Consider the following 24,839-nt stretch of genomic DNA (forward strand, 5'->3'; position numbering starts at 1 on the left):
CTTTCTGGAGCCTCACACCCAGATGCAAATGCAATGAAGGGCAAACAAAGGCACACAGCTTGTTATCACCTCCCGGGTACTAAAGAGGCATGCTTTTGACTTTGTCCAACCCTTGTAAATAGGAGCTATGCATGTACTGAAAGAGTATCAGATATGTTTGTCTGTCCCAGTATTCGCGCAAATAACAGTTTAAATATCACTATTTTGTTTGAGTTGTTTTATAGTGCTACTCATCCCAATGCAGGGTGTCAGAGCGCCTTATATCACACGTGCAGATTCTACCTTGATAATTAATCATATATGTGTAAATCACTACACAGGATGTGTTGCTTAAGACAGAGAGGGTTACAAGGTGTAGGAGTCAGGTTACAGCTCACTGTGCTATATTAAAAGGATTACATTTGTGAAATGCAAGTAATAAAAGGTTTTCGGTGTTAAAAGCAGTAGTAACCCACTTACCTATGTTTAGGAGTTTTTGTGTGGAGATCTTATATGTGCGGGTGGAACAATGTTCGGGCACCCTAGCCTACCTGTGCACACGCAGTACATGGTCAAGGTCAGCCTACCATAGGTCAGGAAATACCTTCTAAATACACCATCAATTCCACTAAACACATGAATGCATTAAATTACTCATTCTTCAGGGCGGGTTTCTGACCTTTTCCTGTGACAATCATTTATTCAGATGATAGGCTCTGAACGTGGTCACTGGGGATTGAGGGCCCCCCCCCTAGCGAGGGTGATGTGATTGCATGTGATTAGAGGCCAGACGCAGTGACAAACGGGACTCGTGTTCATCACGGCTCGTGATCCTGGATACAGACTCCGAGTGGGGGAGTGGGGGGGGGCAGATTCAGAGTACGTGGGTGTGAGGAGGGGTCATTATAATGGGGTTGACACTACCAACACAGCGCCATCCCGCTGTGGTAATGAACTGCCTACCAATGTAATGGGCTGGGACCCCGGGAACGGGTCGTCGTGCGTCATCCCCGCCATTGCTCTGGTGCTGTAGCCCACAGCCACATACATTTACTCACGACTTGTGGAGTGATTGTGATTGACGTCTGCCAATAACGAGTTTCCAATCATTTGTTTTCTGAAAAGTTTCAAATAAATGTATTTCCCCTAAAATAAACCGTTTCCTCTGGTGCTCGATAACTATTAATATAGGAGCCGTCACGAGCCTGTAGCGCCTCAAAAGAAGCTTTCAAATTGAAACATCTCAAGTTTTTCCTCTTACACATTTTACCATCTCCACTAATCGTGTCTAGTTTAAACCAGAATTTGTACCGACCGACTGGTGCAAAATCGACATTTACATGTGCCACCACTGAAAAGGCAAGATTTGCACCAGTAAGTCCATACACAAAATGCTGAATTGCAGTTGGGCAAACGTTGCTGGTTCAACTGTTTGTACAAAGGTTTAGTTTATCTAAACTCCTTATATCGGAGCTTTCTACTTTATCGACTTTCTAAATCCAATTGAGCATGAACTGACTGACTGACCGTCCTTATTAGTGGGGTGTGGAGGCAAAGCAGTGAATGTGCGCGCATTTTAATGTGAGAACATTTGCGCACGCTGCTTGCCTGGCACAGCTGCCCCAACCCCAACAGATTTTATGAGCGTGCCCGGCCTGCCCTGAAAACAAAACTGAATCCTGCCCTGGGCATGCATCCTGTAGTACTGACTCCAGGCAGTCCGGCCCGCAACTGCGCAACAAATAGCCACTGCAGTGCACACTGCTGGCAACAAAACATGAACATGCATCGTGATGATCAAACTAGGGGATCAAAAACAACATTACAAGCAGTGACGTGACCATGAACATAAAAAAGTAAATCTGTAGGCCTCACCTGCGCAGATTTATTATTTAATTCATGATATGTCTGCCGGACTACGCCGCCTATCCCAGGCCATCATGTCATAGATAACCAGGCCATCATGTCATAGATAACCAATCAACAATCATAATTTAAAAAAAAACTTAATCCTGCACCTGCGGCCCCCAGGACCTGCCCTGCCTCACCTGCCTGGGCAGCTCATGATGATTATTTCGGCCGGCGCCGGCCTACCCCCGGGCCATCTTGTCCAGGCGCTGCTGGTAGACCAATCAGGATGATTTTAAAAACCTGAACACCAGTAAATTAATCACCGTAAGGGCGCCAGGCCCTGCCTCGCCCTCACCTGCTGAGCGCTCCCAACTCCGAGTTCAGCAACTTTGAAAGGCGGCGAGTACCCTCCTAGATAGTTAGGGGAGAGGTGCGGGTATGCTGGGGCGGGCAGCGAAAATGCGCGTGCATTCAATTGCATGCATAATCTGCGCACATGTCGCTTCCTCTGCCGCGCATAGCCCCAACCCCCGCAGCAAAGCCCTGCCAAGTGCGCTGGCCCCTCGAACAACAACCCTCACTAACAGGAACTACAGTGTCCCGCCCACTGGGGCCCTGACTGATCCGCGACCGGGAAGTCTTGAAGAGAGTAAGAGGAAATCACTGGGAGCAGGCGCGTGACATCACCGACAGCAGTAAGTACTGTTTTTTGAATTAATTTACTTAGTTACTGCATGCATCATCGAGTCAGTAATTCAACAAGTTTGGCACCACAACACTGACAGCAGTAGCACAGCACACACTCTCTGTGTGTGCCAGTGCGCAGTGCCACGCACGAGTCACGACTTTAAAAAATCAAATTCTAAGGCAGGACAGGTGCACTTAATGCTGTGTGATAGACCCGGCCCCCATAATTAGGTTCCGGTGCTAAGCACCGGCAAGCTCCGGCTCAAATTAAGCCCTGGTTTGTCAGCTACTTCACTAACCGAACAACTACCTTACAAGTAGACAATACTCTGGCCAGCACTCGAACCGTTACAAGAGGTGTGCCTCAGGGCACCATTTTGAGCCCTTAACTTTTTAATGTTTATATGGCCCCCCTGGCCAATGTGATCAGGGCATGCGGGTTCGACGCGTTATCCTACGCAGATGATACGCAAATACTGGTCACACTTGGCCCTGATGTAAACGATACCAAAAAGCGTTTTAAAAAGTGCATGGCAGAGGTAAAAAACTGGATGGGCCACAACCATCTCCAGTTGAATGGCACCAAATCCAAAGTCATGCTATTTGGGCGAGCAAATGAACACTGGACCCAAGACTGGTGGCCTTCGGAATTAGGGCAGTGTCCCGCTCCAAAGGAATCAGTCTGCAATTTAGGGTTCCGCATGGACAACATGTTGTCCATGAGGGACCAAGTAAACCATACGGGGGGCACCTGTTTCGGAATTATGCGGAGTCTACGCAAGGTATTTAAATGGATACCAACCGAAGCACGCAGAATTCTGGTCCAGGGCCTCATCGTAAATAGGCTTGACTATAGCAATTCACTTCTTCTCGCTACAAACGAGTGCCATACCAGGAAACTGCAGGTCGTACAAAATACGGCCGCCCGTCTGATTCTAGGCCTACCCAGACGATCCCCCTCATTGCCATGCCTGAGAATCCTACATTGGCTCCCTGTTAACCAAAGAACCATCTTCAAGACCATGTGTTTGGTTCATAAACATGTACGGTCGAGGACCAAAATATTGGACTCAGAAATTGACATGGTACTTGCCTGGTCGACAGCTGAGATCAAGCACTAAATCACAGCTCACGCCGCTCAGAGTTCAAACGGCCAGAAATGGTGGTCGTGCCTTCTCTTTTAGGGCACCATCCCTATGGAATGAACTTCCCTTAAGCCTACGTACAACAACAGAACATATGAACTTCCGCAAAAAATTGAAAACCTGGCTCTTCTGCTAGTTCCATTCTCTGGCTCATTCTTCCACCCCAGGATTGTCCGCATGCGCCATGAGACTCCCTCGGGATGTGATATGTTGCGCAATACAAGTATCCAGACTAGACTAGACTAGACCAGATTCAGCTTCATTTCTTCATATGGCATGGGATTGCCCTCGTGTAGTTAGATATTGGATAGACATTTTCAGTAAAATAGATGCCATATTGGAAACTCACACCTGCTCCCACAGTGGGCATTTTACGGTAAGTCCAGGGTACACCAGCAGAGACTAGAAAACTGCATGCACTTCTGCTTCTATTAGTTAAGCACAGACTCGCAATACATTGGGGCAACAAACGTGCACACTCAAGCAAGGCATTAGGATATTAGTTTCTGTCAAAACCAGTTATCACCATATTGGGGCCCCTGAACCACCCTACGCCTACCAGCGGGAACACAGCCCCTTACCACAACAATGCCTCCCGACCAGCTAGATATGTTAACTCTTTATCTGAGCAGGAGCTACTCTCTCTGGTACTCTCTTATGAGTCCTCCCCTGGGACCCCGCTCCAACCCGCTCCAATGATGATCCCTACCATTCCCATTAACCCCTATATGCTCTCTAAACCCAACGACAGGAGTCATCGACAAAAATCTAAAAAGAATCCCTCTCAGCAGGGAACCCACCTTATCTACCACCTCTCCACGACTCAAATGCATATTACTAAACTGCAGATCAGCCGTGAGACATGCAGCAGACATAGCTGACCTCATTCTCTCACAGGAACCTGACCTAATACTACTAACCGAAACCTGGTTAAATGAAGCCTACACCCCAATCCTTGACATACTGGTACCTCCTAATTATGGCATCATCAGAATGGATAGACACAGTCCCAAATCGGGAGGAGGGATCGCTTGCATACACCGCAGCAACATATCAATCAATAGATCCTTAGACCCGGTTTCCCCCTCCTATGAATATCTATGCCTCGACATCACTAGCAAGGGCAAACCCCTATGCTCTTTACAAACTTGAAAAATGCCAATAAACACATTTAAAAAAAGTCTACTAATGTGAAAGGGACCTGTTGTGAAGGCTGAATCTCTCAGGATCCAAGGACAGGGGAAAGAAAGTGGGACAAGACGGTAATTGTCATTTATGAAAGCAAGCTACCAACATTCCTGACTTTATAATTCCCACATCCTAATTTAAAGTTATGTGTTTGTAAAACGAACCCAACTAATACAAGCAATAAAGCAACTACTCAACAACAGCCACAAATCAAGGTCTACCACCTTGATGAGACTTGCAATATCCAGAAAATAAAATATTACTCCGGTCTTCTAGACAGAATAAACATGTATGTCGTCAAACAAGTGTACAACCTGCCTACCAACTCCCAAAGGTTGCATTGCAGCTCGGCTAATCACAAAAGAACAAACCATGCACACTCTACCTCTACAAGGCATTCAAATTCTGACTAATATCCCAAAACACAGACTTAAAAAGGATAAATGCCTCTAGGCTTCTGTAAATGTTATTTTATTGTAGCAGGTTATACTTGCCTCATAGTAAAACACTCAATTGCAATGATGACATCACAAATTTGGTATATAGCTTAAGATAAAATGTAAATTCAAAGTAATCAAGGTCAAGCAGATAAATCACAACTTACACAACAAAAGCAGTGTGATGAACCGGTTTCCAAAACATGCGGTGTAGCTTAATGGAACGGAAGCCTCTTTATCTTGCGGGACTTTAAACCTCAGCAGGCTGTTCAACTTCAAGTTGTGAACGTAAATGAACAAATCCTCATGCTAAAAAAGGAAAAGAGGGTAAGAATTTTGGATGTCCAAACAATTGTAGTGCAAAACAAGGGTTCAGATGTAGTTCAGGCAGTAAAAAAATCTCGGTGACAAAATTAGCATTTAATTATTTAAACTCAACAACCATTTTCAGTTTAAATACCGCAGTTTAAGATGTTTCACAAAAGGCAAATAAGGTGTACTAGAAAAATAAAATGATATTGAGTACAGAGAAGTAAGGACAAAGACAAATTCTGGAAGAGAAGGATGGATCATGATTAATTTTCAGAGAGATGGTCCAAGCCAAAATATAGACTTAAAACCACACACTACATACATGTCTCCGATTTGTATCGCCTAGCACAAAAATATCCTCCATAAAGTCCTTCTACCGCCTTTCTTCAATCATTTAGCAGGGTAGAGAAGGTTGAACGAGGTTTTGTTTTATTATTTAGGCAATTATTCATAAAATGTGAAAAGGAAGTGACGGGACAAAGCGGAAGACGAATTAACTGGAAAAAGAAAAACAGAAGAGGAATGGGAACAGAAAGTAAACCAGAAAACAGAAGGGTAGAAATAGAAAATTATCAGGAGACAGAGTAAGGCAGGCAGGATGGATAAATGGTATGCTTGCTGTTAAAGGCTGAGCCAGGGTCCCATTGAAACATCCCATTAAATACAACACATTGGAAGCTGACTCACATCCTAAGAAACTTCACCGTAGAATAATGCAGATAGTGGTTCAAAATGTTCACAATTATGGACTGACCAAACAGTCAGTTCTTTTCAGATGTTATTTTCTGCACACATCTTTAGAACCTACCAAGTGATGAGAGGGGGTTGTCAAATATTGAATAGGAATTTCTACTGCGGAATATTAAATAATTTCTACAACCCAGCTTCCAAATAACTCTGTGAAGGATAGCCTAACTTGTCTTGACCTTCATATCTACTAGCCTCTGAATGCAGGTCTTCATTTTCCACAGAACCCCCATAATGGTGTAAAACGGCTGTGTCTTCCAGGAGGCCACAATGACGAAGCAGTGATTTCAATGCAGGATTTGAGACTGGTGTGTCAGTGTGGCGATAAATGTGTTCACAATGCAAGTAAAAATTTAAACAATTACTAGTGCTGGAGCCTCTGGCAATCATGCTCAGAGCGACACCACTGTTCCGAGGCATCACTTGGGAAGAAGGGTGGGAGGACAAAATCTCCCTATACGCAGATGACATGCTGATCTATATGATCAATCCCAACGAGGGGGTCCCTGCCCTGTTGGCTCTATGCGATGAACACGGCAAGGCATCCGGTTACACCCTGAACTGGTCCAAATCCATACTTTATGTACTCAAAGGCCCGGGTCCAGTGCTGCACGCCGAATGTCCTCTAAAGATAACTACCACCTCATTTAAGTACCTGGGTATCTTTATTACTACCGATGCTGCGAACTTCTATACCGAGAACTTACTTCCACCTCTGACGCGCTTGCGTGCGGACGTCAAATACTGGGCAACGCTACCGCTGACCCTCCTAGGGCGAGCGGCACTATATAAAATGATGGCCCTCCCAAGGTTTCTGTATGTGCTTGAAAACTCCCCTTATGTAGTGAACCCGCGATACTTCCGGCAGGTCGCTGCATTGATATCCAATCTGCTATGGAGCAACGGCCCGGCGCGAATAGCGCAGGACAAACTGGTGAAGAGCTGGTACGAGGGGGGGGATCGCACTGCCCAATCTCCAATTATATTACTGGGCGTCCCAGCTTAAGGTAATTAATCAATGGATTCACGTCACGCGGGAGGACCCCGCGTATAAGGCAGACTGGTCACAACTGGGGAATGAAGGCATGCTCTCAGCGCTATACAACCACTCGCAAGTGAAGACCCTACTGGGCCCAACGCTTCACACGGCGACGCTATGGCATACAGCACAATCACGTATGGGGTGGAAGGGAAAAATAACTAGGTTAACTCCGTTGTGGGACACTAAATCACTGGGAAACTTGCGGACATGTAAGGGGTTCACACGATGGGATACCATAGGGATCTCGGTGGTTGGAGATCTTTGGGACAAGGGCACGGTTATTCCTTTCCCCCAGCTACAACAACTGTACGGCCTGGGCCCCTCAGAAACATACCGGTATGTGCAGATCCGTCACGCCCTACTGCAAGCAATCCCTCCCGACACCACACTCCCGGAATCATCACCACTGGAAGACAGGTTGCTGACCGAATTTATGGAACAGAAGGCAACCTCACTCACGTACAAAAAACTGATTAATAACCTGCCAGACCCAACACAGAAACTCAAAGAGAAGTGGGTGGGGGAACTGGGTGAGATGGATGATACAGAATGGAATGAGGCACTTGCTTCACCGCGAGAGGTAGGCATTTCGGCCAGATTCCGCCTAGTGCAACTCAAAATTCTACATCGCACCTATTACACCCGTACGCTGCTTCACAGAATACAGAGGGCACCACACCCATACTGCCTCAGGGGATGCGGGGAGGAGGGAACTCTTCTCCACACATTATGGGAATGTCCTCAGATCCGGGAAGTCTGGAGACAGATTATGCGCACAGTCTCCCAGGCCGTCAAGGTGTCTGTCCTGCCTGAACCCCGTAAATGCCTGTTGAACATTTGGGACCCTACAGACCTAAACAGGTATGGACAACTCTGGGTTACGCTGGCGGTAACAGTGGCCAAACGAGACATTGCGCAGAGGTGGGGTGCTCCGGAGCTGCCAACGGTGGCGGGGTGGATAAGGAATATGGACCTCCTAATGGTAAAAGAAAGGGCAGTGTATGTGTTACGGGCATGCCCCCGCAAGTGGAATAAGGTATGGTCGCCATGGAACACTTATAGGGGAGAACCATGTGAGCCACTACCGGAGGGTGAAGACTCAGACTCGGAGGAGGACGAGGATTAACCGAAAAAGGGTCTATTAAAGGAATGATGGGGGTAACCGGGAGGCTGCGGAAACGCAACACTACCTTGGGCGCAATGCTGAACAAATGTATGTGCAAATGAATGTCTGTAGATGGACACACTCATTTCCTCAGTGATGACCATAGTTAGGTTTTCATGTTTTTGTTTTTTCTAAAACTTTACGTTGTTAGTCGTGGATGAATACACTAGAAATGTAATGTCAGGAACTGATCTCTGGAGGGGAAGCGGACTTCTGCTGCGATCTGAATATGTTGGTCACTCCTCCTTGCTCAGTGCAATGACCGTGGCAGAACTGGATGGTTAAGGACACATGTTATGCTCTGTTCGTTTCTCCGGCCTACACATGCTACTAATATGGCGATGTGCCATACAAGTGAAATTATAAATATCTCTTTTGAATTCCTGACAATAAAAATTGTTTAAAAAAAAAAAAAAAATTTAAACAATTACAAGAAAATCTTTGGAGACTTCCAAATAATGTTTTTTTAGCTGGGAATGAATAATCTAGCCATTAAACAAGCAGATATGTGATGCCTACTAGCGTACTTCACAACAGATCAAAGACAGATGTGCACAATGTATATGCTGGAAACTTAGCAAACATGATTAGCTTACAGAAAGTAGTGGGTTTCCAGTCTACTTACCCTTTCTGCAATAAATATTAATACAGTCTGTTCTCCTTTTACAAACACCTCAGACCACCTAAAAGCAGAGAAACAGTCAAACTTACCAAAAACATATACATCTAATGTACATCTACACTTCTAATTTAAATCATAACTAAGGATATCTTAAGTTAAATTAATACATAAAATAACACCCATTTAATTCTGAACTAAAAAGCTTTACTTGTGGTAGAGTGGGCAAAGAGCCTTAGACCCAACACAGGGGAGTGCAAGACATTTGTTATGCACACAGTGACTAATAAATGACACACAACTCAAAAAGGCGATCCACACCAATTTTAGAAAAAGAAGCTTCTTTCAGGGTTTATTTTAAGACCAAGAAATACATAAAAAGGTAAGTATGTTTTTCAAGAAAAATACTTTTCACTTTAAAAAGTGGACACACTGCAATTTTCAGTTGAGCAATGTTAACCTATGGGAGGGAAACAAGAATGCAGTTTTGCAGTTACGTATACAACTTACAGCAATGGTATTCAAGATGAAGAATCAGCACCAGACAAGGTTCAGGTAAGTAGCAAATCAGCACCTCCAGGCGCACTGGCACGGCCAAGTGCAGGGTTTAAACTCTGGATCTGCCACCAATGTTATCCAAAGGAGAAAGGAGGTCATTAAAGAGATTCTGGACACAGGTGAGTAAAGCGGTATGGTATGTCAGTCTCCAGGGGTTGAAGTAAGCACAGGGGGCTGGGTGCCGATTTCACATACTCAGCTGCACCGGGGGAGCCAGGTACAGAGTTTCAACACAGCATCGGGAGCCAAAAGCAAAAGTCAATGGGGGAGATCGGTTTTGCAGAAAGTATACAGCCTCAGGCCAGGAGACCGGGCGAAGAAAACCCACAGTTGCCAGATAGGTAGAGATTTGTAGGGGACATTGGGACACCATTGGTCAAGCTCCCAAAGGCCCAGAGGTTTCAGGTGCAGAGGTGTCCTTAGGTGTAGGAAAAGTCTTACCGGGCAGGTCGTGGTGGAGGGGGTTCGGTCTTTAAGCTGAGGCTGCAGGCATCAAGGTGGACTGTTGCTCAGAAGCGCTGGGAAAACCTTCACAAGACCGGTGGACCAAATGGACTCGGACCATTGGCGTCGGGTGCAGGGGAGGGTCCGGCTGGGATTTTGCAGTTCCTCAGGGCAGAGGTCTTTGTTCTTTAAAGATGGTTTCTTCTAGACAGGTCCGCTGTCCTCGGTAGATCTTTATCTTTGTCGAAGGCTGGCAGACCTCCCAAAGCTTTGGAGTTCGCTGGGCTGCAGGACAGGACGTCTTTTGGGCAAGGATAGTCGAGAGTTGCTGGCAGGGCGGGGGCCAAGTCAGTTGGTGTCTGCAGTCTTCTCTGCTGGTGCAACGCTGTAGAGTCAGTCTCTTCTTAGGTTGCTAGGAATCTGATTTCAGGGTCTGGGGTGCCACCTAAATACTAGATTTAGGGGTGTTACAGGGGAGCCACAGGGAGGGACCTGGGGTGCCTACACCCACTTTTAAGCTTCCCTGGCACTTAAAATAGTAAGAATGGACTTTAATATTGTAGGGGTATATCTGCTTATGCAGACATGCCCACACCGAAGGTATAGTGCATCCTGCCTAACGGCTTGTAGGGCCTGCTAGAGGGATGACTTAACACCTTAGGCTTTGACATGGCATACAGGCAGTGTGCTAAGTCGACTTCGTCAATTTGTCTGCACCAAGTCATGCAGACTGCAGTAACAGTTTGCATGGTCTAGGGGAGGGTTGCCTAGGGGATTCTCTTCAGTCCCAATGCCATAGGTACCATTTACTAAGGACTAACAGAGGGTTCTGAAGTTGCCAATCATGGTACAGTTTTAGTGAAGGAGCTCTGGCACAAGGGACCTGGTTGTCAGGGACACTGCACTTTTAATCAAAACCAAATCATTTTCCAAGCAAAATGTGGGGTGCTAATCAGGTCAAAAGAGACACTTCCTCACACCATGCCAACCCGCCTGCCTTATAATCAAGTGCCCCTACAGTCACATATAAGTTTAAGCATTCAAAGTCAATAACAATGTCACTCACCCATGCTTCCTCCATCTATTATTTCATCCACCTACACTTGAATTCCTCGCTTAGCCTTTCGCAATAAAACAGATACATAAACTCAACAAGAATAAGCATTGTATACTCCAACGAAATCGACCTAAGCAAGAAGATATTCTCAGCTTTATTCAGAATAGCTTTTTGAAAAATATGGAGAGTGAGGTATCTGATCTTCTTGATGCGAGCATATCAGGTGAAGAACTAGAAATGGCAATCAGCGCTTTACCATCGGGCAAGGCAGCAGGGGAAGATACTATTCCCCTGGAACTTCATAAAAACCTTTAAAGATGTCTTGCTGGAGCCATTTAGCCAGTTAGAGTTTGTTGGGAGAAGTGGTAAAACTCCTGAATCATGAAAAATGACTCAAAGATATATATATTTTTTTTAAAACAAACCAGCAGGAGTGTGGGTCATGGCGGCCGATTTCACTCAAACACGGACGCAGACATATATGCAAAAATACTTGCAAGGGGGCGTGGCTTAGCCGGTGATGGAGTAGGACGTGAATCCGGGGAGCTCAGACGGGCCGCCACTATTCTAAGCTTTTAGAAGCGGAGCTGGTGTGCCACAGCACTTACCTGTGCAGGGGCATCGACGGCGGCGTCCAGGGTCACCAGCTGAGTGGCTGCGAATGGTCCGGCAGCATCCTGCGGCACAAAGAAACATGGGACTTGGAGGTCCGGGCGAGCAGGCCGCCATCTTGTGCGCTCCTGACAGAGTCCCGCTCCAGGCGAACCCCCGGGGCCTCCGGGGAGTGGAGAGCCAGCGAACCAGAGGCGAGGGGGCTCAGCGACGCCGACCCCTCCCGGAGTCGGATGGTGGCAGAGGGGTCGTGGTGGTGGCGAGCAGCGGGCCGCGCTGTGGTGACCCCTGGTGTGGCTGGGAACGGTGACTGGCATCCCAGAGGCCTGCCGGAGACTGCTGCGGGACCCGCCATTTTGTAGAAGTGTTAGCGGGACCCTGGCTCGGGCCTGGTGTCGGCTGTGAGCGGTGGCGGGGTGTCTAGCGACGCTCTTGCCCTTGAAGCGGCTAGAGGCACCCATAGAGGACGGGCTGGCGATCCTGCAGGGGCAGAGGTGGCGGACTCTACAGCAGGGCTGGCTGCGGCGGGAGAGGTCCACTCGGCCTGGTGAGCCCTGCAGTGTGGACCATGACACGAGGATTGAAGCGGTGTGTCTCGGCGGGGCTGTGAGCGGAACCTGAGCTGTGGGGCTGTCGGGACTGCGGACGACAGGTACAGCGCGGCTGGGCGGGGACCGCAAGTGTGAGGCACGACGGATTGCGGATGCCCCCCGCCTCCCTGAGACTATCACGGGCTAGCTTTGGGGGCACTAGACTGCAAGTTGGCGTTTTAAGAGTGCCTGGCCTGGCGGTGGCTGGGGGCTGCAACTGGGAATCACGGCGGAGCATGGGTGGCCCCCTCCATCTGGAGACTCCTCAATCGTCCTGCATTGGGGTCGATGGGCTGCCTGTAGGCGCACTTGGGAGGCCTTCCATTGACGCATCGGGGTCCTGGATTATAAAGGCCCGTATTGACCACCAGGGATCAGTGGCGACTGAGGCGGGTTGCCGGGCGGCGCCCTGAGGATTGCGCCGGTGGGGACTGCAGCGAGGCCGCAGAGGGCGAAGCGGGAGCGGCCCAGGGGAACAGCGGCCTGGTAGCGCCCAACTGGAGGGACTACCACACTGCAGGGCTCGTGGGGCCCATATCAGGTACTGCGCGGCTGGAGTCAGGGGGCCGCGGGAGGGCGGCACGTTAACGAGAGCGCTCCCCTGCCATCTTGAAACTGCTTAACCGGGAGGCCCGGAAACATTTGACATAGTGCGCTGCTGCGTCCAGGGTTTCTATACTATTCCCGGGGCCTCCGCGCTCAGTGGCCCTATCAGTGGGGGGGGCAAAGAGACTGCAACCATCAAGCGGAAGGGCACGGAGGCGCTGATCGGCCCGCTTTCACGCTATGGAGACCTGTGGCTTCTTTCACGCTTCTTGGCTTGAACTCCCTGCACTGCTGGGCTATAGGGGTCCACATTAGGTGCTTGAGTGAGTTGAGAAGGGAGTTGTGGTTGACTGTATCAAAGGCAGCCGAAAGATCCAAGAGAATAAGGAGGCAGGATTCACTGTTGTCAAGGGAAGAGTGGATGTCATCTATTATATTAAGCATGGTGATTCCGTGCTGCAGCCTTTTCTGAATCCGGATTGCAAGGGGTCTAGAAGGTTGAAGTTGTTAATGTGTTCATCTAGTTGAAGCAGAGCACATTTTTCCAGGGCTTTGGAAAGAAAAGGTAGGTTAGAGTAGGGCGGAGGTTGTTCAGGTTATTAGGGCCTGAGGTGGGATTTTTAGGGATAGGCGTGATTTGACAGAGTTGAAGTGAGTCCGGGACACAACCTGTGGAGAAGGAAGTGTTGATGTTGGTCCAGAAAGGGGCAATGATGTGTTTGAGATTCCGGATAAGAGTGGAAGGGATAGGGTCTTTGGTGTGTGAGGACGGTTTAAGTTTGGAGAGATGCGGTTTTGTAAATAATAGCTTGGCCACCTCCAATTCGGTCTGTTCGGTCTTTCCTAATGATGGAGTAGCCCGCGGAGGTGGGGGGGGGCGTGTGGGTCAAGGATGGCAATTGAGTGGTCATTAAGCCAGGTTTCAGTAAGGAAGGCAATGCCAATGAATTCACTAAGGAGGGTTTCAGATATTTCAGTTGCATGTCGCACAGCCGAGCGGCAGTTAACAAGCATGCAAGAGAGGGGCTTAGGGTTGGATTTGACTGTAGTGCACAAGTGTATGGTGGTTATTTGGGTTGGGGGTCTGGGCGAGATGGGAGGGGAGGGGGTTCTGCTCATCCTAGGATTACTGGGATGCTGGAGAAATGTTGAGTGCATTCGGGGATCAGGGGTTTGGGCAGGTAAGAGTTGCATAGGTCGGTAGTGGCCGAGGGGGAGAGACAGTTTCTAGCACGATGCGGCCTAGAGGATCTGTTGTTTAGGGGAACAAATTTACAGTGGTTATGTTAAGAGGGGTGAGTGAAGCAAGGGCAGGCAGAGCCTTTCTGATTGAGAAGGCCTTGTCGTACAGAGCGCTGAAATCTTCTCCAAGTCTCATAAGTTCCACCTGAACGGCTGAGAGATTTAGTTCAAGGTTGGAAAGTGTCAGAGCGATAAGGTTGAGTGTTAGCTCGGATGGTGAGGAAATGGTGGAGCACGGTGGCACGATGTTGGACGCAGATGAGAGCGTGATGAGAGGATGGGGAGAGATGCAGCGTGGAGGGGTCGGAGGGGAGCTAGTTAGGTAGGAGGTTGTGGTGGAGGGTTCTCTCATGTAGTTAGGTCGTGGGAGGAGATATGTTGGGGAAGGGGGGGTAAGGACATGATGAGGGGGTGAGTGAAATTCGGTGATGGAGGTGTTGGTGTAGTGGGGAGGGGAGCGGTGGGAAGCAATAGCAGTAGGAGCCTGGACTTTATTTCCTCCGTATGCGGGTGGTGGGTGAAGTTAGTGGTAGGTGTAGAGGACATCAGGAGGGGGGAGGGTGGTCGTTCGGGGGTGGGGGAGGGATCCGGGAGAAGTAGGGGGCGGGTCATCGGTAGCGAAGTGGGTTTGGGGATGTCGGTTGTTAGTTAAGGAGGGGTTTTGGGTGTTGGGATGCTCAATTAGGGAGTCTAGGGGGAGTGGGTTCTGTGTTGGCGGGATGGAAGTATGGGTGACAGGCGATTGGAGGGGAGAGGGTTTGGGGGCAGGTTTAGATTGAAGGTCTGTTAGGGAACTGTAGAGGTGGTCAAAAGTGTTGGTGGTGTTCGGATGCTTGAATAAAAATGTTGCCGTTTTGAAAATGAAGATGCCGATTTCTCCTCTGAAAGCTGGGAATGGGGAGGTAGATCATTTAAAACCATAACAGGTTCTAACAGATAATCACATCAGTTAACCTTGAGTGAACTATTTCCTTTAAAAAATGCCTTTTTAAAGTAAACAAGTCAGGTCTGCTGCCTTTGCCATAACTTTTCCTAACAAGCAAGTCAGCTTATAGCCTTGTTCACTGACCTGTCATTATAAATAACTCTGTACTACTGTACTACAAAAGCATTCCAACAAGGCTACAAATGCAAAACAAGAACACTTTGTTAGTTAAAGCACACAACATCTGCCCAATCAAAATGTTTTTTAAACTAATTAAAATGGTGGTGGAGAGAAAGGCTCGCCCTCTGCAGTGCTCCTTGAAATGCTATTTTCTGTAGATCGTATAGGATGAGGTGACAGCTGCGTCATCAAGACAGACCTAACAAGCTTTAGTAAAGCCAACAGATCTCACCTTTAATGTGCAGATGCAGAGTGAATTGCTTTGCTATATTTTATGTCCAAACCATTGCATGATAGGTATATAGTATTTTAATTCATTCCGGAGATTGTGCTGTAGATTATAAAAGGGTATTTAGAAGAATGTACAACCATTTCAACAGAATGATGTGTGGGTTAAAGGCAAATTTTGTGAATACTTGGATGTTTTTGGAATGAATAAGTTCATGTTTGTTAGTTTAAGTGTATGACTCCAAAGATGAATGGAAGACTAAGTGTGTACATGGATGTTTTGTGACAGTACTGTGTGCAAGGATATGCATAAAAGTAATGAGGCTAGATGCCATTGGTCAGTAGGCAGTCTTTTTGAAATTAACAATTGCAGGTGTTGAACAAGAATTTGTTTTTAAATTTAGACAACGTTAAAGGTTTCACCTAGACAGCGCATGCACTTTCTCTGCTACACGTGGTTTACACACCGTGTGCTTGCAGCCTACCAACAGCTTACCATTTGGTAACTTCAACATTGCTCTCATTTCCTTCTTTCAAGTATCTCGAGGCATGTCCTCTTTTTGTGGCTGTTCCCTCCAGGAGCATCAAGTACTTATGTCCATCCACTACTCCAGTTTTTGGAGCTACTTTTTACTTTGTGTTCAACACTCCATACGAGTCATCTTGTTTTCAGTACGTCTACCATTTCCCTGTCCAGGTAGCTTCAATTCCCTCCCACCCGTCCCCCTTCCATGTCATTTCTTCTCCCTTCCACCTCCATAACCTGTACTCTATGCCAATGTACTCTACTATGCACCACTGCAGACTACATTGCACAACTCTACAATTTGAAACTGCACTACTATAAGCCACTGCCCTCTACACCAAAGCAATGAACTATGCCACTGCATTCTACTTCACATCACATCACTACTCTACACCACTCTACGCCACTGCACTCCACGCCAGTGACTCTACCCCACTCTTCTCCACGCCAAGTAATTCTAGTATACTACACTACACTCTATGCCAATCCACTTTACCCCACTGCACTCTACACCAATGCACGCCAAAATACTCTAAGCCACTCTACTCCAATCCCCTCTGACATTCCAAGCTCTAATCTTTGCCACTCCACACCACTCTATGCTATGCGACTGCACGCTACAGTACAATATGGCTAAAAGACATTAAAAAAGCCAATTGCTATCGCGAAGGCGAGACCTATTGGCTTTGCCAATGCTTGTTTTAACATCAAATGAAAGTTTTGAAGTAAGAGAAATATATTTACTGAAATGTAAACTATTGTTAAGATTTTTTGAAAATGTGTGACCCTGAGGTTATGTATTTGTGTCTATTAAAAAAACAGTTTAATGTTGAACATACAAAATTTGCAATTTTATTTTATACTTTAAGAAGTTGATTCCCATAAGAGGGTTACCAGGGGTCCTGGACATCCCAGGGTAGTCATGTTTAGGTTTTTTTAGGAAATCCACCCTGGTAGACTTTTTTTCCACTTTAAATACATGTCCCAGATTTTGGGGGGTTTGGAGAACTGGTGGAGCGAGCATGAATAGCAGCATTAAAACACTTCATATCCTCACTTCAACATGGGACTCGATGGTGTGAAATCAATTTTTACACAGTAACTTCACTGAATCAGCCTCATTTATGCAGCTCCGCATAATCCTCAACCCTGACTCTCTGTCAGCAATAGACAACCAATGATCCCTTACTTTCACACTTCTATATATACAGTGGCATTGAGCTCACAGCTTTACTTTCATAGAACTTCCGTTTACTCACACCAAAGGCTGTATTTATTATATAGCAGTGTGCCTGATGGAAAATGATTATGAAATACTTTAGAAGAAACCTCGTAGGCTGCCTGGCATTACATTAATAAGCACAATTCATAACCTAGTACAAGTCTGTTGTTCAGCACAGAGCTATGTTTTTGCTAAATATATTATCAGCAAATGCTTTAGGAGCCGACAACGGCAGGGGTGAGCTAACTTGTAAACAGAAAACAGCATTCAAAGCACACACATTTCCATAACAAGTCTTGTTAAAAGCAGGAGTGTGCTATCTGGCATGGAATGGTCAAAGAAAGCACACAGTGCAGAGAGAAAGAAAAAACATGCACTACCATGGAGTGCTGCAAGCAAAATAAAACTGTCGTTCCTGAAATGTAGGCTCTGGAAGGACACACCTCATCCAATCAGATCACTGTAAAACAGCTATGCTTCAGCATAGAGACAATACAATAAAAGAGGAAGTAAACAATCTTATAAGAATCAAGCAGGCGTGGCCAAGATGGCGGCGTAGTCGGACGTGTCTCCCAGAGCTCCCTCCGTCGGCCCTTGATAGCGCGGGCTCCCGCTCTGGGGAGCCCCTTCTTCGCTTGCCCCACTGGTACACTGGGTGCCCTCGACCCCGGGGGAACCCGCTGAGAGAAATCCGGAGCCTCGGAGCGACCAGGGCTGGGAGCTGCAGCTCGACGCGGCCAGCGTGTGCGGCATCGCAGTCCGGCAGCGGCAGAGGTGCGGCGAGAGAGGCCGGGGATTGGGCCTACAGCGGACATTACGGTAAGCCTTCGGCGGGCCCGGCCCGCACCACTCCCGGTGCGAGGCGCCGGGACACCCATAGCCCTGACGCTTCTGCGGGCCCGCCGTTGGCAAGGAGCAGCGAGGCAGCGCTGGACCTCACGCCCAGTCTGCAGCGCACTGTGGGGGTAGGCCGCGCCGCGTCCAGGGGCTCGGCTGGGACTGCGGAGTGGAGGTCTCAAGGCCCGCTAGTGGAGCGGGCCGGCACCAGCGGGATTGTCGGGACGTGGACGCTGCCGGGCTCCCGGTAACCATCTGCTGCAGCACACGCATATTGGGGCCCTTTGAGACTGGAGTGCCCTAATCAACCGCGACCAGGGTACAGGCAGCGCGGGGAGGAGGACGAGGGGCGCCGCAGTCGCCGCGGCGGCCTCACTGTGCTGCGACCGGCCCAGGGGGCTCAGCGGGTGCACGGAGGGGCGAGGTGGGGGCCCCGCCCGGATGTACTTTGGGGCCCCGTGAACTGACAGTTATCGCTGGCCCAAAGAGACCGTTTAGCGGTGCATATCAAAGTTGCCCTTTGGCATTGGGGCGTAGCAGGGCGCCATTTTGCGGCGCGGAGGGCCTTGCCACGTGGGCCTGCAGCCAGCGGAGCATCGCTGCCCTCTAGAGCTCGGCCCGGACTCAGAGGTTGAAGCGCCCTTGCCCACCGCATCATGGCGCACAGCTCGAAAGTCCGCAAAGACCAGACAGTGAAGGACTTATTTACGAAGACGCACTCACCCACGGCGGCTAAGGAAGTCTCGACTGACAGTGTGAAACAAGATGGGGCAGAACCCATCACTAAAGCCTTCCTTTAGTCCCTCTTCACAACACTCCGAGAGGACATTCACACGCTTAAGAAGGAGTTTGCAGAAGAGATGCACGCTGTCCGGCGAGATCTGGACGGCGTGGGGGAGCCTGTGGCGGATGTGGAGGCGAAGCAGGACGCCAGGGACGTTGAGACGGAGGCGCTGCAGCAAGAGATCGTACGCCTCCACGATCAGCAGGTGGACTTACAAACGCACCTGGAGGATCTCGAAAATCGCTCCAGGAGACACAATGTGCGCATTCGGGGAGTGGCGCATTCGGAGGTAGACAAGGACCTCTTTAAATTCACCAGGGGGCTCTTTAACCACATCCTGGAACGGCCGGAGGATGCCGCCCTTACGATCGACAGGGCGCATAGGGTTGGGCCGCAGCGTTCGGGATCATCTTTTCCCGCAGATATTCTAGTCTGTGTGCAGGACTTTTACACTAAGGAGGACACCCTCCAAAAAGCTAGACGGAAGCACCCCATTTAATTTCAAGGGCACTCCCCGACATTGTACCAGGACCTGTCAGCACTCACGCTATAAAAGCGCCGCTGCTTCAAGCCTGTGACATCTTATCTTCAGCAGCAGGCTATACCTTAAAGCTGGGGGCATCCCTTTCGGATTATCTTCAAATTGGACAATAAGCTCCATCAATTCCGCTCCCTAAAAGAAGCTTGTCAACTGCTGGGGATCGATGTCCCGCCGGAGGAAGAGGAGCAGCCGCCTTCCCAGTCCGGGAAGGGGGAATCACCGTCGCAATGGCGCCAGCAGAGGAACAGGAGGCGCATTAGGAGGCCGCCGAAGACAGAGATTGAAAGCGGCCGTCGGGCAGCAGTGGAGGCGGTATCCGCTGAGTCGTCACAACAGCCAGGAGGCTGAGGCTAATACTGTGTCCGACGATGGGGGTCTTTTACGCCCTCTTGAGGGTCGACGGAGGAGTGAGGGGTGAGACCGGACCCGTTTTCCCCGAGGTACAATTTGACCGGTCATCTGCGAGAGATGAAGGAAAATGGTGGACCTTTTGACTTTTTCCATTCATGGTTACTGGTTTTGGGGTGTTTGTGGGAGGGGAGTGGGGCTGGGTTTTGGGGAGACGGGGACGGGAGGCGAAGCACGTATTGGGGAACGCATCTGTATCATGGCTTGTTCGGGGAGGGGGGTAGGGTGGGGTTCCAGGTCCTAGGGGATTCGCCACGATTTCGGGGCATGAGACTTCCTTTACAGGCGAAGACACATATCACTACGGGATGGGCTCACCGCAGGCGCCTAGAAATAACCCCGTGGATGGCCACACAGTACATAGGGCGGGAGGGACGGAATCTGATCTATGACCCACACTGAGGTGCGTATACTCTCCCTGAATGTAAAGGGGGCTAAATAACCCAATCAAACGACGGGCAGTGTTGTCCAGCCTGGAACACGCGCAGGCTGACATATGTCTCTTGCAGGAAACACACCTTCTGCCCAAAGACTGCTCTAGGATGAAAGCGCGCAGCTTTCCACAGCAGTTTTTCTCCTCCGGCCAGACTAAAAGGGCGGGGGTGGCGATCCTTGTAGCTCAGAGGTTCCGTGGCAAAGTCTTGCGTAAGGGTGCAGAGATAAAGGGAAGATTACTGTCATACCACTTTTCACTAGGAGGGCTGAACTTTACAGTCTGTTCGGTCTACGCCCCCAACGAGGGGCAGGAGGCATTTCTCCAGAGCGCGCTCAGCGTAGTGGCCGCATCGGAGGACAGACATGTCCTGTTAGGGGGTGACCTTAATCTGGTGATAGACTCCACGTTGGATAGATCAGCGCAGCGCTCCACCACGGCTGGGACTTTGTCAGAGGGGGGCCGCAGGCGATTGGAGGAATTGGGTATGGTTGACCTCTGGCGAAGCCTCCACCCTGCTTCTAGATCGTACTCATACTTCTCCAGCGCGCACCGAACTTACGCCAGACTGGACTATTTTCTGGCATCCACTTCCCTCCAGGCCATGACGTCCAACACGGATATAGGAGTTGCTACTCTTTCTGATCACGCACCCATCACAGTGACCTTTCTTTTTCCTCCGGCGCAGGGCCCCTCTGGATGCTGGCGGCTTAGAGACACACTTTTGCAGCACAAGTGAGCGCCCGAGAAAATCACACACGCTATCGAGGATGATCTGTTACACAACACCACTTCCGACACCTCCCCTGCGACTCACTGGGCAGCCCTGAAGGCGGTGCTTAGAGGGGTGTTTATAGCATCATCCTCAGCTGAAAATAAGGCGCGAGCAGAGAAAAGAGATGAGCTGACGCAGAAGGTCAGGGAGCTGGAGGGAATGCATCAGAGAACAAGAGCGCCTAGTATCTGGCGGCAGCTGACCCAGGCGCGGAAACAGCTGAGCGCATTAGATCAAGACCGGACAGAATTTGCGGCATTGAGAACACGTCATATGTACTACACTGGGGGGGACAGATGCGGGCGGTTTCTGGGGCGCGCACTGCGAGAAAAACGGCAGCAACACTTCGTGAAAGGCGTCCGGACACCCGCGGGATATCTTGCTACTGATGACCGAGAGATAGCAGCCGCCTTTGGCGGCTTCTACTCATCCCTATACACGGGTGAGACGTTGGATCTCGATAAGGGTGCAGAGTTCCTCGATTCCGTCCCGCTACCGGTCCTCACGTCGGACCAGGCGGCAGCCCTGGAGAGTGCGATCCGCCCAGAGCAGGTCATCTCAGCCATCTCCAGACTTAAGCTGGGAAAGGCCCCGGGGCCTGACGGTTTCACAGCTATTTTTTATAAGACCTTTTGTACCCAGGTGGCACCGCTCTTGACCGCCCTCTTTAATTCCTTTTCGGAACCGGGGGCGATCACAGAGGATCTCCTGGATGCCTCCATATCGGTTATCCCTAAGCCGGGTAAGGATCCATCCAACTGTGCGGCCTATCGGCCCATATCCCTGCTCAATATTGACTTGAAGCTCTACACGAGCATATTGGCTGCACGACTGGCCCCCTTGATGCCGAGACTGATAGTTCCAGACCAGGCTGGGTTCATCTCGGAGCGGCAAACGGTGGACAATACGAAGAGGGCGCTCCACCTTATCGAGAAAGCCACACGCACGGAGTGGGAATACATGCTACTCGCTATCGACGCAGAAAAATCGTTTGATCGGGTCCATTGGCCGTATTTGGAGCAGGTTCTCGTGAAGGCAGGGCTAGGGGACCGATTCCGCACCTGGGTCTTGAACTGTTATTCACGGCCCTCGGCGACGGTCCGCGTCAATGGATGCTCCTCGCTTCGTTTCCCCATAGAGAGAGGCACGAGACAGGGGTGCCCATTGTCACCTTTGGTATTCGCCTTATATATGGAACCCTTGGCTCAGGCGATCCGCCTCGCACCTGGGATACATGGGATCAAAATGGGCGCCTTCGAACATACCATCAGCCTTTACACGGATGATGTACTACTCTCTTTATCCTCCCCCAGAATCTCGCTCCCGGCCTGCATAACGGTTTTGGAAGACTTCGCGGAGGTGGCAGGCTTTAAGATCAATCTCGGCAAGTCCGTGGCGCTCGACCTCTCCTTGCAGGAATCCACGAAAGCTCATTTACAGGAGCTCTTTCCATTTCCCTGGGCACCGGAAGCCATTCCATACCTGGGCATTCAATTGGCGAACACCTTGCAGGCCACGGTCCACCTCAACTACATGAGGTTGCGCCAAACTATCAGGACCGAGCTAGGCAGGTGGAAACACCTTCCGCTATCCTGGCTGGGCCGGGTAGCGGCGATAAAAATTACCGTCTTGCCACAGATTCTTTATATATTCAGAGCCATCCCCCTGCGACCTCCGGATGGGTGGACACGCCAGACCCAGTCCGAACTGGCGCAATTCATCTGGAATGGGCGCCGCCCGCGGATGAAATTGCGCCTGGCGATGCTGCCTCCTGAGAATGGGGGTTTGGGCCTCCCTGACCTGTTGCTGTACTACCAATCCACGCAGTTAAGAACGCTAGTGGAGTGGAGTAAATGGGAGTCGGAGAAACACTGGCTCTTTCAGGACCAGGCGGTGGCGGGCCGCACGTTGCAGGAGATCCCCTTTCTGCAGCGGAAGCATCGCCCTCCCAACCTCTATGCCTAATTTATCACGAGGACTCCTCTAGAGGTATGGGACCGGGTAAGTGACGCACGAACTGACGTCCTTCCCCTCCCTGCTGACGCCCCTGCTTAATAACCCTTATTTTAGCCCTGGCATGGACGCGTCTGCCTTCGCGCGATGGGCCCCAGCGGGTTGCAGGGTGCTTGCACATATGTATGCTGCGGAGGGAGTCCTTCCCTTTGACGCCTTCCGTCGAGAATATGACATGCCAGAGGAGGAGCGCCTACGTTATCTTCAGGTGCGACACTGGGCCCTTCATGGTACCACGAGAGAGGGTGCAGACCGCAAACTTAGCGCGTATGAATATTGGCTGCTCTCAAGGAAGTCAGATCGTAAGCTCATCTCTGATCTCTATCGTATGCCCCTTGGGCGATACACTCACATTCACAACTCGGGGAAGGCAAGGTGGGAGAGGGAGCTGGGCCGGGAATTGGGTAATAAAGAATGGGAGGGAATTTGCTACAGAGCCCGCCACTGCGCACACCACATGGGTCTCACCGACACCCTCACGAAAGTCACCTATTACTGGTACTACACCCCAGAAAAACTCCATGAGATTGAACACACACGAGAGGCGCTGTGCTGGAGAGGCTGTGGAGGGAGGGGCACGTTGGTCCATTTGCTTTGGGACTGTCCATGCTTACAGGACTATTGGAGCAAAGTATTGGATGAGGTGGACCTACACCTGGACACTACACTTCCACGGTTTCCCGCATACGTACTGCTGGGTTCCCCCAATCCTGTTACCTATCCTTTGCGCTCCCACCGGGGCAGATTGATAGCGATAGCCCTGGGATCTGCGTTGCAAAATATACTCACATTCTGGCGCTCTGCCCACACCCCTACTTTTCAGGGTTGGTTACACCGTCTCTGGAATGTTCTGGGGATGGAAAAACTATCTTTGGTGGCCAGGTGGGAGGGGGATAAGTACCCAGACTTGTGGCGTCCCTTTTTAGCTCTCCTTGCTACAGAATTCAGGGAAGTGACCTGTCAAAGGTTCCTGCGGCTTCTCCGGCTACCGGATGATTTTGCTACGGAGTCGACAGAGTAGTCAATAGCGCCTACGGAGCGTGTGGTTTGGACCTGGAACGGGGGTGGAGGGTGGGCCGCGAGGGAGGGGGGGGGGGGCGGGAGTTGGGGGGGCAGTTCGAAGGGGGGGGGGGGTTTGTTTTGTTTGTTTGGAGGGAACAGGACAAGCAGCACTGGAGGGACGGCCTGGTTCAGCTTTTGGACCGCATTAACCCTGTGGGTCCCCTTTTCCCTCCTGCCGGGTTGAGCTCTATGGGCTGGGTTGCCCGACTATTGGCCTTGACTGGGACTCCCGGTATACACATGCTGCGTTATGGCTCTCCCTCATGATTGCAATCGTATTTGCTTTTTTAAAGCTCTATCATCACTGGTGGCCGAATGTTGACGCCGCTCAGTGTAGAACGCATTTTATTGTTCTTCATCTATGTGTGCAGCGCAATAAACATACTTTAAACATAAGAATCAAGCAAATGAGATTACAAGAAACCCAACTAATAGTAAGGAATACGTTGACCCGAAGCCCACTGTAAGTACTGGTATTGCCACAACAGATCTTTCAAAACACAGAGCAAAGCTGTCTGTTGGCAAGACCTAAAAATTACATAATTAAACCTCCACTGGCCTTGCTCTACTGTAAAGCTCAGCGGAGGAAAAAAAAGAAAGCTACCTAGAAAACATGCCAACTGACACAGTACCACCAGTATCACACAGTGTTGACACTCACTTACACAAGCAAGTACTGTTTTC

General features: G+C 49.7%; 1 protein-coding gene across 1 annotated transcript in view; it reads right to left on the minus strand.

Annotated features, from left to right (window-relative positions):
- The window catches only part of NOL11 (nucleolar protein 11), a 423,141-nt gene that overhangs the window by 332,622 nt on the left and 65,680 nt on the right, over nucleotides 1-24,839 (minus strand). Inside the window, exons 5-6 of the mRNA XM_086930931.1 lie at nucleotides 9,179-9,236; nucleotides 5,455-5,596 (exon numbers count right to left, since the gene is read on the minus strand). Of these exons, the coding sequence (XP_086787057.1) occupies nucleotides 5,455-5,596; nucleotides 9,179-9,236 (200 nt within the window). The remainder of the gene's footprint in view (nucleotides 1-5,454; nucleotides 5,597-9,178; nucleotides 9,237-24,839) is intronic.

The sequence above is a fragment of the Lissotriton vulgaris genome, chromosome 7 (genome assembly GCF_964263255.1).
Source record: "Lissotriton vulgaris chromosome 7, aLisVul1.2, whole genome shotgun sequence".
NCBI lineage: Eukaryota > Metazoa > Chordata > Amphibia > Caudata > Salamandridae > Lissotriton > Lissotriton vulgaris.